The 16,126-nt window shown below is 40.8% G+C and overlaps 5 protein-coding genes across 5 annotated transcripts; 2 read left to right on the top strand and 3 right to left on the bottom strand.

The window, feature by feature from the left end:
- Positions 1-3,650: 3,650 nt before the first annotated feature.
- Positions 3,651-5,533, top strand: PAAG_08950 (hypothetical protein; the record flags this gene model as incomplete). The annotated part of the gene is made up of 2 exons (XM_002789103.2): positions 3,651-4,167; positions 4,251-5,533. 2 exons carry the CDS (start codon positions 3,651-3,653, stop codon positions 5,531-5,533), a joined length of 1,800 nt encoding a protein of 599 aa, XP_002789149.1.
- A 538-nt stretch (positions 5,534-6,071) lies between these two features.
- On the bottom strand, positions 6,072-7,435 carry PAAG_08949 (GPI mannosyltransferase; the record flags this gene model as incomplete). Its single annotated transcript, XM_002789102.2, has 2 exons — positions 6,072-6,368; positions 6,434-7,435. The coding sequence occupies 2 exons, from the start codon at positions 7,433-7,435 to the stop codon at positions 6,072-6,074; spliced, it is 1,299 nt and encodes a 432-aa protein (XP_002789148.2).
- Positions 7,436-8,906: 1,471 nt separating this feature from the next.
- PAAG_08948 (acyl-activating enzyme) lies at positions 8,907-10,824 on the top strand (the record flags this gene model as incomplete). The annotated part of the gene is made up of 3 exons (XM_015846677.1): positions 8,907-9,243; positions 9,320-10,184; positions 10,284-10,824. The coding sequence occupies 3 exons, from the start codon at positions 8,907-8,909 to the stop codon at positions 10,822-10,824; spliced, it is 1,743 nt and encodes a 580-aa protein (XP_015701598.1).
- A 158-nt stretch (positions 10,825-10,982) lies between these two features.
- On the bottom strand, positions 10,983-12,093 carry PAAG_08947 (hypothetical protein; the record flags this gene model as incomplete). Its single annotated transcript, XM_002789100.1, has 4 exons — positions 10,983-11,094; positions 11,263-11,615; positions 11,754-11,813; positions 11,884-12,093. 4 exons carry the CDS (start codon positions 12,091-12,093, stop codon positions 10,983-10,985), a joined length of 735 nt encoding a protein of 244 aa, XP_002789146.1.
- A 462-nt stretch (positions 12,094-12,555) lies between these two features.
- Positions 12,556-14,729, bottom strand: PAAG_08946 (fungal specific transcription factor domain-containing protein; the record flags this gene model as incomplete). The annotated part of the gene is made up of 2 exons (XM_002789099.2): positions 12,556-13,641; positions 13,770-14,729. 2 exons carry the CDS (start codon positions 14,727-14,729, stop codon positions 12,556-12,558), a joined length of 2,046 nt encoding a protein of 681 aa, XP_002789145.2.
- Positions 14,730-16,126: the final 1,397 nt, after the last annotated feature.

Genomic DNA, 16,126 nt, shown 5'->3' with positions numbered 1-16,126 from the left:
ACTTATAATTGAACTTTTGTTTACTGAATAGATTAAGAACTTTATTTACTGTTCAGCTAATATTATTTTCTTGTAGAGATTTTTTATTATAGATATTAATTAATTAAATTAATTCAACGTGATTAAATTTATTTTAAATCATAACAATTTTAATCTCTCAAAGCAGAGTCTTTCAAAATGAAGTAGATTAATCTTAATTAATATTATAAACAGTTACATCATAATATTATCTCTATGTTTAAAAAGTACTTGTTTTCAAGCAGCTATGTTAGCGCCCCACCGCACGTGATATAGGCGTATTTAATGTGGGATGGTTGGTTTCCCATTGTGAGAACTGGCCAGCTAACTGATATATGTGTACATCACGTGAGGTGGTGTGGCTACTGGGTGGTTATGCCCATCACCCCCCCATGCACCAACAGGTGAGATGTCTCTGTGTAATCAAAGCTACCTATTCTATTCTAAAATCTAACTGTAACATGCTATATACAAAATATTTGAACATTGCTGTGTCTAAAGACTAATTCTATTCATTGTTATTTTCTTTATGAAAATATAATTAATTTATTAAATTGAACATTAAATTCATTAACTGTCATTATTGCATCTTTATAATCATGAAATTAAATGATATAATTGATCACTTTGAACATATGATAGACATTATTTTTTAAGTCTCATTCAATAATCTTATAGATGAAGCTTTGTGATATACAAATCATGATAAATATAATATTATTCAAAGTATAAATGATAAAATATAACAAAGTGATTGAGAATAGTTTAAATCTAAAGTCTTGATCTTTTAGCTTTATGAATGACAACAGATTGACAGTAAGATTTAAAATTTAATGTATGCCTTAAATTATAATATTTTCTTTTTTGATTGTAGATGAATATTCTTTATCTTTTTAATCTATCTTTAATTTTCATCAGTCATAATCACTATAAGATTCTTCTTGAATGACTTTGAATGTGTCATCAAATATCTTTCATCAATCATGTGAAAATTGACATTAGTGTTAAAATATTATTAAGACTTTGATGATAATTTAGATAAAACAGATAAAGTAATTACAAAATTAACACTAGATTAAAAGACTAGAAGATCTAATATTATATTACTAAAGTTATTATTTTTATTTTTATTATTATTTTTATTCTTCTTTCTATTATTGTTTGATTTTTATTTATCACTATTCTTATTAGTATTTTTAATAATTTTATTTTTATTTATTTTTTTTCTATTAATCAGTCACTAATTCTGAGTGTAGATGTTAACAAATCTTGTTTATATTCTTTGTTCAGTTGCAGATATTGCACTTTGAAACAGAAGATAATATATTGAACTGCTTATTATCATTACTCATAGTAATAACATTTATTTTAAAAGCTTTTAAATAATTAATTTTCTTTATCTTGTTTATATAATTGATCAATTACTTTATCAGATCATTAATATCTATATTAATAATTGAATCTTTATCTGTTATATAAAAATCATTCAGATGAGTTTTTACAAAAACTATATAATGATTTTATACTCTGTTGAGAAAAAGATCATGATAGAAATCATCTGTATTTTTGATTAACTTTTATGATATGCAACTAGATAGTAAAATATCCTCTGATAGATAATATAGTCATTATCTTTAATATATAAAATAGAAAGCTTCTTCGTTACATTTATTCATTCTTCTACTAAGAAGACTGTATATTTAGTGCTAATTCTCTGTCATAGAGTAGCTGCATTATCTAATTTCAACTTTTCAATTATTATCTATACAGGTTCTAACAAGAATTGAAGCATTTGATAATATAAAATCTTTATACATACTGTTTAATATTTTTTTTTCAATATATTGATATTTTGAGATAATTTATACTGATTTTTTATCAAGATATCTATATCATCAATAATCTCTGTATCTGTAAGAATATCAATTCTTCATGTTTGATAGTTGATTTCATCAAATATCATCATGATCTTTAAATCTATTGAACTTTATACTTTCTTTTGATATTTGTATATCTTTTATTTTAAAGTATACATAGAGATAATTTCATTAATTTAAATATTCTACTGTATAGTTATCATTTGATGATAAAATACAAGTGAATCAACTACAGTCATAATGATCATATCACTTGCATTAGAAATAGATATGAAAATAGAAATAGATATAAGAGATGAAGTCTTATCATTTGATTCATAATATGTGAGTTTTTTTCTCAGATTATGATTGAAATTGATTTTTTTCATTACTTTCTCTATCAATACATATTTAGTTTCTCTCTTATCTGCTGAGCTAGACTTTGACATTTGATTGTGCTCTTTTTTATACACAGAGGAGAATGAGTCTTGAGATATTAATTAAAAATATAAAAAATAATTTTCATTCTAATTTATATATAAATAATAATTAAAAGTTACTTATAATAGATATAATGTAAGTGCTAATTCTTTAAAAAATGCAATCACTTCTTGCAATCAGACAATATTCCTATAAAATCTTATGATTTTATTGCAAAAGAGTCTTTTTTTATAAAATTGATATTTTTATTTTGATTTCTTTATGAATGTAATTATTTTCTTATAATAAATAGTATTCCTTTGAAATTTTCTGATTTTTAGTGTAAAAAGAGCATTTTTAAAGGAAATCTAGTTGAAGTCATTCAATGTCATGTTGGTTGCAGCATATTCTAATTAAAATGTCTTGTTTTGCTTAAAAAACTGCTATCTGGGCCATAACCTGTGAGATGGTTGGTCTTTCCATTGGTGGGAGGACTGGCCAGCTAACTGATATACGCGTACATCACGTGAGGTGGTGCGGCTACCGGGCGGTCATGCCCAGCACTAAGTTACTAATAGGAATCAACCATTCCCGCATATCACATAGGCGTCACCTGACCCCTAACATCTGACAAAGCCATGTGCCTCAGCCTTATCTGATCCCCCTTGGCCGCCAAGCCCTTGTACCAATACCGGATATTTCCCTGTTTTCACCCCGGATCTTTGTACTGATACCTCCTCTACTTCAATATTTTCTGCCTACTGCGATTTAACAAACATTCGCTTTGGCCCTCAAACATCCTCAACATCAGCTTTGCCAGTAGCAAGGGCCCAGCTCATCCATTTCCCTCTGGTCTTCTTTTTTCCACTCTCGCTCCTCACTTATTTCTCCCTTTGGCCTCGTGTCCAGTACTGGATCTTTTCCCGACCTTTTCAGTTGGCCCCTCTTCTTGTTCCCGTGTCAATGAACTCACTTTTCAACAGTCGTTGCTCTCATCACACCTCATATTCATCCTTCCTCGAAATTTACCGTCTGGTGTTGAAGCGGGAACAGTGGGAAAACCCCCTCCTCTTCGTCCCTCCTTCACGTTCTTCACGTTGCAATCCTTCAAGATGGATGTGTCCTTCATTAATTTCCCATTGGCACCTTACATTTGATTGACTCTTGTTCTTCGGTTGCTAATTTGGCATTTCCCTTGTACCCCCCAGTTTTAAGGAAGAACAGCCTGGCTGTTGTTTTCGGGCCTCATCTGTTTTCCCCCCCCTCTTTTCGGCGGCTTGTCTATTTATCGCGCGTGTCACCCGAAAATATCTCTCTCATTCAACCATTGCTGTCTCGTCTCCTTCCATGGACACCATGTTATCTACTATGACACCGCTTCCTCTGCTCCCCGTCGACCAGATCACCCTTCCATCCTCTCCTTCTATTTCCTGCCCAAAATCTGCACATAGTAGCCTCTTTGAGCAACAGGATTTCGGCCACAAAGAACCTCATCCACATCACCACCACCTTCAACAGGAGCAGCTACTGCAACTCCAGTCCCAGCAGGAACTTAATCAGTCGCTTCAACTTTCGCTGGATTTTTCGCATACACTCCCTTCCCACGAACTGGAAACGTTTGACGTAGAGATGCAGAATTCCAACCTACCGTCCCGCATGCTGTTCAAAAACCTTCCAATAGAGATACATGAAGCGATTCTAGACCATCTTTTTGGCGTCCGAGGCTCCACTCTTGCTTCCCTATCTCCCACCAAATCCACCCCAAATAGTTGGAGCAAAGCCCTACGGCATCCCCGCCGAAAGGCACTCTCGGACCTAGCTCTTGTTTGCTCTCTTTGGCGACCTTTGGTCCAGGAGAGAATCTATCGACATAGTAGGTATCAACTCTCCTTAATTATTACTTTTATTATTTCCTCTTACTATCCTGATGCTTACCCTGTTTCCTTTTTGTCATAGTTCAGGTCAAGGGTACCACCGATGGGCTGCTTGAATGTGCTGAGTGGTTTTTGTCACACACACAGCTATCTTCCTATGTCCGTCACATTGAAATTTGGGTTCCAGTATGGGGCGACAGGATGCCAAAGGGCCGCGTAAGGCACTTCTACCGCCCTCACAATGGAAATGAAGGCTCTCATTTGGCAAACGTCGCGGCAGTCCTTCAAGCCACGGTGGCTACTTTCGAAAGCACATCAAATAACGGCTCCACTAGTAATGCCAGCTTCAGATTCGCCAGTCGCAATGCCACGTTGCAACAGATATTCTGCCACGTTGCCTACTTTTTCCCCCACGCACGCATCCTAACGCTCGAAGGCGGCCACTGCAAGAAACCCCCCATGATCAGGCATTTCGACAATGACCCGTGGGGTCAATCCGGGGAAGAGAGTCTGGAGGAGCTCCCCAACATTCAAACGTTTGTGATGAGAGGCGCATGGAATATTATGAGGGACTACCAACACTGGTGTAACCTGGCCAAAGCATTACCCAATCTTCGCGAATGGGATTGTTCCTATGCCAAACGAAAATTAGAGGCGCATGTGACGATATCCAAAGCCCTCTCCAACTTCCCTAGAACCATTACTCGACTAGACATTAGTTTAGAAGGATTCTGCAACAAATCAAGCTCGCATTCACGCTGGTTTGGTACCATTTACACTGAACCACATCTGTGCTTATTGTTGGGGGCAATTGCACCCCAACTGGAATCCTTGACCTTTACAGGCAAAGTCTGTGCTGGATTATTCATCCATGCGCGGACAGCAATGTTTAAAAATCCCACAAATTCGAGGCTAAAATCGATTGACCTTGTGGTGAAGTCGTGCTGCCGCGAACAACGGACTCATGATGATGGCTCTCCAATGCTCAATGACCTGTCTGGCATTACCAATATGAATTTCATCAATTCATTCGAGAGTCTTATTATTGCTGCGGTCAGGTCGTTGGATGCGTATGTTTCCCTCAACCATATGCGTATTAGATTCATCGATCTCGACTCCGCTTGTGGACTTCTCAACCCATACTTTCAGCTTGTGGGCAACAATTGCATTGGACTGTGGAGTGAAAACATCCTCGCAGCACTACATGAGGCACGACCGAACGCAGAGTATGAACTTCTCGACGATGGAATACTGCCACAATACGGAATTAACGCACAAACCGGGACGAGAATATATCCGCGAACCCGACCACTGAGTATAAAGGCAAGCTCATATAAGATTATTGCTGACAAGTCCAAGCTGTGACACGCAAATCTGCTCTCATTTCCAACAATTTATTCTTGTTTATCCCTCCAAGTGTAATTGAGTTTTTTTCCCTACTTACCCTACTCATTTCCATTTAAAGCTTGTCATAGCGTTTCAATTCTTCTTTGCCAGATACATATCATATGACCTGTTGAATGGAGTTATGATGTTTCTTAAGCCATGGTGTTAAATCATCATTCAAGATTTAATTTTTCACTCTCAAGTGTGGGGTAGGGGTTGCTATTTCCCAAAAGGGCCATCTTGTGTTTATGGTAGTCAAGGGAATAGAAATGCCCCGTGTATACTTAATATTAATTCCGCTCATGTCTATTGGAGTTGGATCTTCGTAAAATCTAGTAAAATCTTTGAAGGCAAACGCTGAATTCAGGGTTAGGTCCACTTCGCGTGATTTCGCAACTCATAAATTCGTACGACCCAATTTCAAAGAGCAGTCCGCTCGAATTCCTAGGCCCCCTTCAGTATCATCTACCTTCCTCCATTACATGTACGAAACTTTTTAAGGAGCCAAGCATGCCAATCACTTCCGGACCTTTTTGTCCGCTGCTAAAGTCGCATGAATCGCCGAACAACGACCCACATCAGCGACAATAATGCCCAAAATCCAAACATTAACCGCGAAGAAGGTGAGAGATGCGAGAAAGAGACCGGGAGTAAAAGTAGAGATACCTAGAAATTCAAGGTGTAACCCTTGGTGCAGCCAGAGGGCTTGACCAGCAACCCAGAGGGAGAGTGCAGTGGTGCCAATAAAGGGCTGCTTGATGAAGGAGGAATAGGGTAGGTAGAGAGGGAGGAATATCATGTACCAGAGGAAATACTGTGGTAACATTAGATATTTCTGCACATTTTTTTTCAAGTGAAACAAAAGAGCCTGGTACTAACCTGACTCGTGCATACTTTATTGAACGTGACAAATGCAAATGTCTGCGCAAGCATAGTCCCCGCCAGGTCTTTCTTTGCCAGAACAAGCGGGATCAGCACGGCTGAGAGAGAAAGCTGGGGGATAAACGCCAATGACTCCAAGTTGCTCCCTAGCGATGCGTCTTGCTCGGTTGCTGAGGAAGAGAGGTACAGGAGAATGTTATACGGGGAGAAATTATGACGATGGTCGACACGGGTGACATGATGCAGGTAGGTATGTTGAATAAATGGGTGGCCATATATTAAATACATGGTGATATTGAGAACTGAAAAGACGGCCAGCGAGGTGAACGTAAGAAGGATTTGCGATGGATTGACAAAGGACCGCAGGCAATTTATAATGGAGAGAAACGAAAGCTTTGATGCGTCCTCTTTATGCCATTTGTCATCGCCCAACAACCATATGATTGACGGGGCGTAGATGAAGGGGTAGATCTTAAAGTGTACCCCAAAGCCCAGGAGAGCGCCAGCGAGCCCAATCCTCTTTTCCATGACAGCCCATACAAGCGCAATAACCATAACACCCAACAGGCTCTCTGAGCTACCCCTCGTGCTAATCGTGGCAACCATGGGATTAAGCAACCAGATACTGGTGTACTTGAGCGCACGGGGTATGTCCATATGAAGATACCGCTGCTGGAAGAGGACGCGCACAATCAACCAACCCGCTGCGATGTCGGCAAGTGCAAAAAGGACTTTGCCTAACGAAAACCCGAATCCACCAAACCAGGCGGTGGGCACAAGAAGCCACGCCAGCAACGGAGTATAGCGGTATGTGGCTCGTTCATAGGGGGACCGTCCGTGCGAGACGAACTTGGCAGCATCGGTGAAAACGAAGTAGTCGATATCTGTGTATTTGACCGGGGAATGGGCATCCTGGTAGAGACCGTAGAAGAGAAGGATCACGCGGAGAAGGATGGCGGCCGAAAACACCAGGGTGGGTGAATTAAATAGGGACGGCATGGAGAAGGTGTGCCCCGCAACATTTAGGGAAATGAGTAGTAGTTTCAAATAATTTAAAATTGAGATGATAAAAAGATCAAGTCAAAGAAAGAACAGGAAAAATATGCAAGAGAATTTGCTACTGAGTGAGAATGAACACAAACAAGATCCTTGGTATTGTCAATACATTACTGTCTTCTGAGAAGCATCAGTATCTTTTTCTTCATTTAGTGGTGTGAGTTTTTCAGTGGTGGAGACTCACTGGCTTTCGGCTCAGCGGGGCCAAAATGCTGGGAGAAGAGGTGTAGCAAAAAAATCAACATCAAATAAATAACGCCTGTTGATGGGGATGATGCGGATGACAAATGATGTTGTTTGAGAGCGTCCACTCTCCCATTGTAGCTGCGCTAGTCCCCTTTGGGATCCTAGCTCCATAGTTTAGCAACTAAGAGTTGATGTGAAGTGTTTTCTCTTCAGCAAATCATCTTAATTTATAAATTATATAACTAAATTATCACTTTTTACCAAACGAGAATAATGTTAAATTTTATGTCCTTGAAAAAAGAAATCACTAAATTGATAATCTAATCTTTATTAAATCTCTGTAGATTTTACCTGGTTTTTTATAACTTATAAATTATCTGATTTTACCTCCTATTTTTCTTTATATAACACTATATATAACTTATGCCGGCAAAAATCACATATGATAATCAATGTTGAGATATATTTGGATCAGATAATATTTCTGAAATCCAGAAGAATGAAAGAAAAAAATATCAAATATCTAATAATAGTCAGTTTTGAGGCGTTTTTGGAAAATGAAGAAGAAACTGTAGTCAGTTCATTTGACTCCAATCTCATTGGCTAGCTAAATAGTCCTTGGATAACTGTCGGCGAATTCCCTGAAACCCCTGCTGTTTCGGCCGTCCGCCCGCCCGTAAGAACCGAGCTCAACTAGAAGTTTTCGTTAACTCAAGTTTTGCCGAAAATCCTCATCTCAGCAGCTCCGTGTTGGAAATTGCATGACCACTACCTCTTTTGAAGCTTCGCTGATGGTTATAAGTGCTTTTAATCTGCCGCTTTCTATTGTCTTGCATAACCTAACTACACACAAACGCCTATCATCTGCTCATTGAAAATTTCTCTGCACTCTTCCATCTCAATCTTAACAACGCCAAATGTTTAGCTAACTAGTTAGTTAATGCCGAAATCCCAGTGCTCGGGACTCTTCATTCTCACTCCCCACATACCATCTGTCTATTTCAATTGCAATAATGCCGGCAGCCAATAAAGGTGCTTGCCGGAATTCCAAATGGGCGAAAGGTTTATACCTAAGTGGATGCTATTTTTCGACAGGCACAGCGCATATTTTGTGAGGCATTTTTGCATTGGTCGAATAACCCGGATGCTTGGGCAAGTCGCAAAGTTTACGAGTATATATATATATGCCCTGCTATATATATTTCCTATGTATGTACACAATTACACCATGGGATTCGACCGGACGGATATTGTTCCCTCACATACCGGGGACCATGTCCTACCCCTTTCTCCGTTCTTCTCGAAATTGCTTCGACATGCGCATCGTAAATCGCAGCGAATTGCTATAAGGGATGTTAATCTCCAAATCGAAAAATCATATATAGAATTCCTCAGTGACGTTCTTGCAGTTCGGAATGCTCTTCGGTTGAGCCTGTCACCAGAAACCCAGTGGTCATTGAGACGTTGTGAAAATACATACATTGCTCTCATCGCCGCTGGCGGGTACGAGTATGCTGTGGGCTTTGTTGCGATATGTGCTCTCGGAGCTGTGGTAGTGCCGATAAGTGAGCACATAGTTAATCAACTAGTTATATTTTGACCAAGCAAGTGAGAATCCCGGACTGACTGAAATATCTACAGCCGTTCTACTCCCAGTCAAAGAAGCATCTTATTTTGTGCTCAAAGCTAAATGCGCCGCCATTCTATCTTCTTCCGACGGGGGGAAGTTGGCAGACCTTCTAGCCGCTCATCTTGAAAAGACCACGTCGGAAAATATTGGCTGCGTTCATATTGCGAGACACTTTATGACATGTCCATTGCCGCAAGGTGATATCGTTCTTTCGTCTGATAAGTATCTTGACGACAATGGGCCTGGGGTGGTTATTTTCACCTCGGGAACAACGGGGCCTCCAAAAGGTGCTGTGATGAGGAGAGCATATCTACATGATACCTCGGCAGCAGTTTCTGACCATTTTGGCGTCACCGAGAAAGATGTGATTCTGCATGTTCTCCCAGTCCACCATGCAACTGGAATTGGTATTAACTTCCTCCCTTACATCTACTCGGGTGCCTGCGTTGAATTTAGGAGTGGCAGTTTCGACGTGGTTTGGATGTGGGAGCGCTGGAAGAAAGGCGGCTTGCATATATTCTCTGGAGTACCAACTATCTACATGAGAATGATGCGATATTTTGAACGAACCATTGCCCCTCTACCACCTCACGAGGTATACCAGTATATTGCAGGTGCGCGGCAATTCCGCGCAATGCTTTGTGGAACGTCTGCACTCCCAACTCCCGTTCAGCAATTTTGGTCAAAGATACTCGGTGGCAGGACCATTTTGTCAAGATATGGCGCTTCTGAAATTGGTCCGGTGTTTACCCCTTCTGTCGAATCCGATCCTGTTCCTCCTGGAAGTGTGGGGTCGGTGTTTCCTGGAACTACCGTGAAACTTTCCGATGGAGAAGAGGGAGAAGTGTTAATAAAGGGGCCGTACATGTTTTCAAAGTACGAACCTCATGTCCCTATGCAGTGGCGTTTTTACGACCTGGATATTCAGGTGAGTATATCAATGTAGGATCTAATCAAGCCACGGCACTTGAACAGGTACCTTTACGACGAAGTCGCTACTGTTGAAGCCCACGATGCAGACGGGTTCTTCAAAACCGGAGACGTGGCTCGTCGTGAAGGAAACTATTACTTCATCCTCGGCCGCGCCTCTCTCGATATCCTCAAATCTGGCGGCTACAAAATTTCCGCACTGGATATTGAGCGCGAGATTCTCGGCCTCCCGTATGTTTCCGAGGTGATGGTTGTTGGTGTTGCTGACGATGAATTCGGCCAGCGAGTCGCTGCCGTGGTCAGCCTGCGAGATGATCAGACTATGTACAGATGTGCGGAAAATGGATGGGTAGGGAAAGATTTTACTCTGGATGTTTTGCGTAGAGACCTAAGAAAGAAGCTGGCCGCGTATAAGATGCCAACATTGCTTAGAGTGGTCGAGGGCGAGCTGCCTAAAAGCGGGACAGGGAAGGTTGTGAAAAAGGAGCTTGGCCCCAAATTTTTTCCAGCGGATTATCACAGGGAATTTGAGGTGCAGGTATGGGATTCCAATAAGAAGGCGAAAAAGGTTTACTCGCAACTATGAATGAATTTCAGAATAGCTATATTTATATTGCCACGGTTGACTTTCCAATTTTCTTTGATATACATACATATATATATATATATATGATAGAGAACTTAAGTCCTGCTTTTTAATATCAAAATTCCCATGGTCGTTGTTCACGGTAATAGCTAACTCTTTCATATCTTGACCTTAGCTGCCCTACTCGTTTCTCGACTATGCACATAGCTGATCCTTTGAAACTTCTCAATAGCATCCCCCCAAAGTTCAGTGCGTAGAACACCATACACACTATTTGTCCACCCAACCAATCAGCAATTCTTCGAACTGAACTGAAAAACATGGGTAGAAAAGTAAAAGAAGAAAAATGTGAAAGAAACAAGGAAGAAGATTTTAGCCTGTCTAGGAGAAGGCTCAAGAGGAAGAGGAACGGCAAGGAAAAGAAAAGCAAAGACTTACCCCATTTTTGCCTTCGGAGCCCACTTCTCCGCGAGCTCCATTGCAACATCCATCATTCGTTCCGGATCAGCAATGGCATCAACAATACCATCCGCAAGAGCTTCCTTTCCTGTCCACTTGTGAGCCTCAAGTAACATTTTGCGGGCAACTTGTGGAGCAAGTTTAAGGCGAGGAAGAGAACCGATGCCGTCAAAATGAAGGCCTAGATTCACAGGCGGCATGGATATGAAGCCACGGGAAGAATTCATAATTCGGTAATCATGGCTCAGGGCGAAAGGGCAGGCACCTCCGAAAGTGTGACCAGTGAGTAGAGCGATTGTGGGATACGGGAAGTCGAGAATTGTGTGCAGCATCTGGATGTGTTGGTTGTTAGACCGGAAAGAATTGTGTAATTGACGGGTTCCCGGGAAAAATAATCATATATAATAAAATGGAAAATAGCTTCCTCATAGGATATAGGAACTACGAAATTAATGTAAGGACAAGATTACCGGATAGAAGCCATCAGTGTTGGCAAAAGGATTGGTATCCCCTTCATCGAGTTCAAGTCCCTACACATGTCGATATTTATCTAATAAGAACAGAGATAAAACACTGTTTATATCTGCGACGACGACATACCGTGCACCAGAATTTGGCATCGTTCCCCCTTGTGATTATGGCACCTTCAGCGTCAGGCCCGAGAATGCGTTGCACAGTGTGAAACGCCCTGATGATTTCCTGACAATACCATGAACATAGTCTGTTTTCGGGTGCTTTCTGCATAGTAATGACAAAAACATTACCATTTCTGGTGAGAGACAGATTGCGGAACTTTGATATCTCGGACATTATGGGCTTTGGCTATGACGCGTATACTGATGGCGGGCGGCAGCGTTCACTGCGAGGGCATGAGTATCCACGGGATGGTACGTAATTGGTATATTTAAGAGAGGTTGCATTGCGCGTGTTAAGGGAGGTGTGGCAGTAAAGAGTAATAGCATTAACCGAGTTGACGTCTGGTTCCCACACTTCTCCGCATCTTGGACCGCGGGCACACAGAAGTTCCCTAGGTAACTAATGCCAACTAGACTAAGACAAGAGGAGAGGGGAATTCCCGAAGTACCGAAATACCGATCTATCTTGCCGTAGTCAGGGGCGGAAACCGTGAACCGATAATAACACCCCCATAACATCGTTATAAAAAAAAACTTAATGAGGAGAGGTGTATGGAGAGGGGAGACATCGCGGCCAGTGAATTAATAAGGCAACCTTCAACTTCGGGTATTACTTGCAGCGAGGTAGTGCGCTGAGTCACCAGGCAATATCGCTATTCCAATCCCAATCCTTCAGAAGCCAGTTGCCAATTCCTTCGTACTGAGCACAGAGAATATCGTCAGTGATGTCTGCAGTATCCCCTCCTGATGCTATATGTATGGATGGGTGTTCTAAGACAGTTGCAAGTGGTAAATATCCATCCAAAACTGCAGGAGTACTTATTGGCGTTTTCAACTCCGCTAGAATACCGGCTGTCATCATGTCAGAAGCAGTTCTTGAGCATTGATTGTCATCGGCTCTTCGTGGGCCTAAGAGGCCCTGTATGTGGGGGCTTAATATGGCTTCTCCAAGCCGGCACAAATCTGTACCAAAGCCGCTGAAACATGTCATCTGCTCTGAAGTAAGGCTACCAAGCGGCTGTGAATCCTCGTGTCTTGGAGCTTTGCTTGCTTCTTCCTTCATGGCCCACAGAGCGTTTAAACTGCCAATTGCAGAAGGCCATCTTTTAGAGAGTTCTCTCTGTGAATTGTAAATTATACGGAGATCATACTCAGCCTTGACCCATAGATGAGGATATCGATAGCACGATAAAAGTCCTACTCCCGATGCCAAAAGATAAAAGGTGAATATAGGGCCTAGGAAACGAATTTCATCACGGGCTAGGAAGTCTTCGAAAATTCCTGCAACGAAGGATGACGCGAGAACGGCTGCCGCAGAGGGTGTGCTTGCAGGTGGAGAAGACCGAAATAGAATGGCAAGAATTATAAAGTATAATATGTGTAACTGGCGGGCCTCGAAGCTATACGGCGCCAGCGCCAACTTCGAAGAGGAGCCATCGTGCGAGCTGGTACGCTGGAAGAGATGCAGATGGTTCGGCAGCTCTCGTGTCCAACGGTAGAGCGCTCCCTCGATATACTGGCGTTTTTGGCGCGAAAGATACTTGCGGCAGCAGCATTGAGTTAGATCGCCCAGTAAGGAAGCCAATTCTACGTATGAAATAAACATAGAGCCATCTGCCGTCGACCCGTAGAAGTCTTCGTGCGAGAGTAGTCTGACATCGGAGTCGTCAGGGTTTATGGCACGGGGTCGTCCATGGCCTGCTGAAATCAAGCAATCTCTTGCCTGAAAATGATCAGGTTAGCGGCAAGATTCCAACAGGCAGTGGAGAAAGTAATTCTTAAAAATTTTTGCCAAAAAAATTGGACAATATATTAGACGCCCTGTGAAGAAAAAAGAGATGAGGGAATTACTACAAATAAAGTCCACCACAACCTTCGACGAAGTGCAGCATCTCGCCCTGCTGGTGGTTCTTTATGAAGTCCAATCTGATAGGCTAGACCAACACCAATGCGGTTCCAAAAGCCACTGGTGTTAATAGATATATGCTCTGGCCCTTCTGGATTATACCAGTGTAAGACCAACACTGCGGTTATGACGGTGATTGTATTCTTTTCGTAGCCCGACCAGAACAAAGCCTTCGCCCGACGGTAGAACTCATTTGGCGACGCATACGCAGCAATTGCCGGAGCAGACGATACTCTGCTGCCTGCAAGGAAGACTGCTTGGAGGAGCAGCAATGACGGCTGGTTCCCCTGGCGTTCAGCCAGCCAGCTTCGCTCAACAATGGGCATCCACGGAGCACATCGCTTCATGAACGCATCTATCAACCCTTCTCTAACTGCCCGTGGGGGCAAGTCGAAGGCATGCTGAAGTTCTAAAATACGGATATCTTCCTCCGTCAAGCTCTCACTTGCAACTGCGGGGTATGACTTTGCCTGGTCTTCATTGATGGGGACTTCGCCACTTAGATACTCTGATCGTCCGAGGAAGCTGGAGGTGCCGGGACTCTCATCATACGAACGTGATTCTTGTCGCTGTGGTAGGGAGAAATTGGGTGTTGCGCTCGTATATAGAGGAACTCTGTCCGTCTCACGGAGAGCGGAGGTCGGTGGGGAAAGCTGGGGGGTGGTAGCAGCGACATGTCCAGAGGACACGTCTGGAGCTACTGATGGACGATTTCCAGTAGCAATGCCAGTCCGCCCAGCAACCCACCCCGCCATTCTCGAATCCCAGGCAGTCACCTTTGGGGAGATGGCGTGAGTGGTGTTATGTTCCTCATTCGCTGTGGGACAGCCTTCGTTCACTTCCACCCTGGTAATCTTACGCCGCTTCCTCTTCCGTTCACGAGGCCTAAAGGAAATCAGCAACATGATTCCTAGACCCTCTACTCTGTGGTCCAGGTTTGATAGGACACGCACGAGCATTCCCAGCGGTTTCGTGAGCAGTTGATGCACTCTTTATTCCCCTCGGGATAAACACAACGAATCTGATTGAGACCCGCGTGGACTTGGGTTAGTGACAGTACGCAGGCATAGATGTATAGATGCCAGCTACAGCAATTGCAAGGAGGGAATTTTCACACAGATGAACGGTATTTGTTTACCTTCTTCATGTTGCACGCAACACAAGCGGACGCTGCACGCAACTGAGGAGGCTTGGAGGCCTCGTCGGGAGACATTTTTGTTTTTGCGCTCATACGGCGGGTTGGTGTTATATCATAGTATTGGAGGGAAATATATAATATATAGGTATGTATCTAGGCATACATGGACAGGAAGGAACCGTCAGCCGCAAGCTGGAATTAGCGGAAATGAAAGAAGATCCGGAGCCAGAAAAGGCTGAACTATTTCTCTTCTCTGGGGTTTGAATAACTAATTAGTTACGAATCAAGGGATCATTGACTCACGCCAACACTGTTTTGCCCCATGATAGAATAATGCGGGAATCTAGCTAAAGGTAGCAGCAAAATAATAAGATAAAAGAAATTAAAGTTTTCAAAATATTAGTTTGAAGTGCTAATGAGGTGATTATTTAATTATTATATGTAATTAATTAAACCTAGTTATCTTTTTTTTTTATACTTCTTCAAATATATTAATACATTTATCATATTTTTATATATCATTTATATCATGTTCATATATGATTTTGCTATTTATTTTTAGAGAAATCTTTATTTCTAATTAGAGATTAGTATTAAAACTTTAATAATTTTTTATTTATATTTTAGTTTATATGCTTTCAGAGTACTGAGTAAGTTAATTTTTATTGTTTTTTATAATGAAAAATATACTATCTACATCTTCAAATTATCATAAAAGCTAATATTTGCTTCAATCAGTAAGTGAACTTTCATAATATATGAACTAATTAAAAAGATTAAGAGAATATTTACTGATATTAAGATATAACTTTATATTAATTTTTAATTTTTAATTTTTTTTTCTTTTCTTATAATACATCAGTTCTTTTTTAAATATAAATTATTTTATTATATTTATTTTCAGATATCATTTAATAATAGTATATAAATCTTCATATTTATTTAATAGTCATTTTTTACTCAGTCTGCTTTTATATTATAAAAATTTTCTCTTTCTTTAAAATCTACTATAATAAATATTATTAACAATATAACTATTTATATATAGATTAAAATTAATTTACTCTACTATATTTAAAAGATTGATTTACTTTGATTTTTAATTATCAATATGTATTTAGTTATTTATTTATTTCATATTTTAATTCTCAGTTTAATATTTTT

This window comes from Paracoccidioides lutzii, assembly GCF_000150705.2.
Source record: "Paracoccidioides lutzii Pb01 unplaced genomic scaffold supercont2.55, whole genome shotgun sequence".
NCBI classification, from domain to species: Eukaryota; Fungi; Ascomycota; class Eurotiomycetes; order Onygenales; family Ajellomycetaceae; genus Paracoccidioides; species Paracoccidioides lutzii.
Note: the sequence above shows the minus strand (reverse complement) of the source record. Positions and strands in the feature narration are given on the sequence as shown.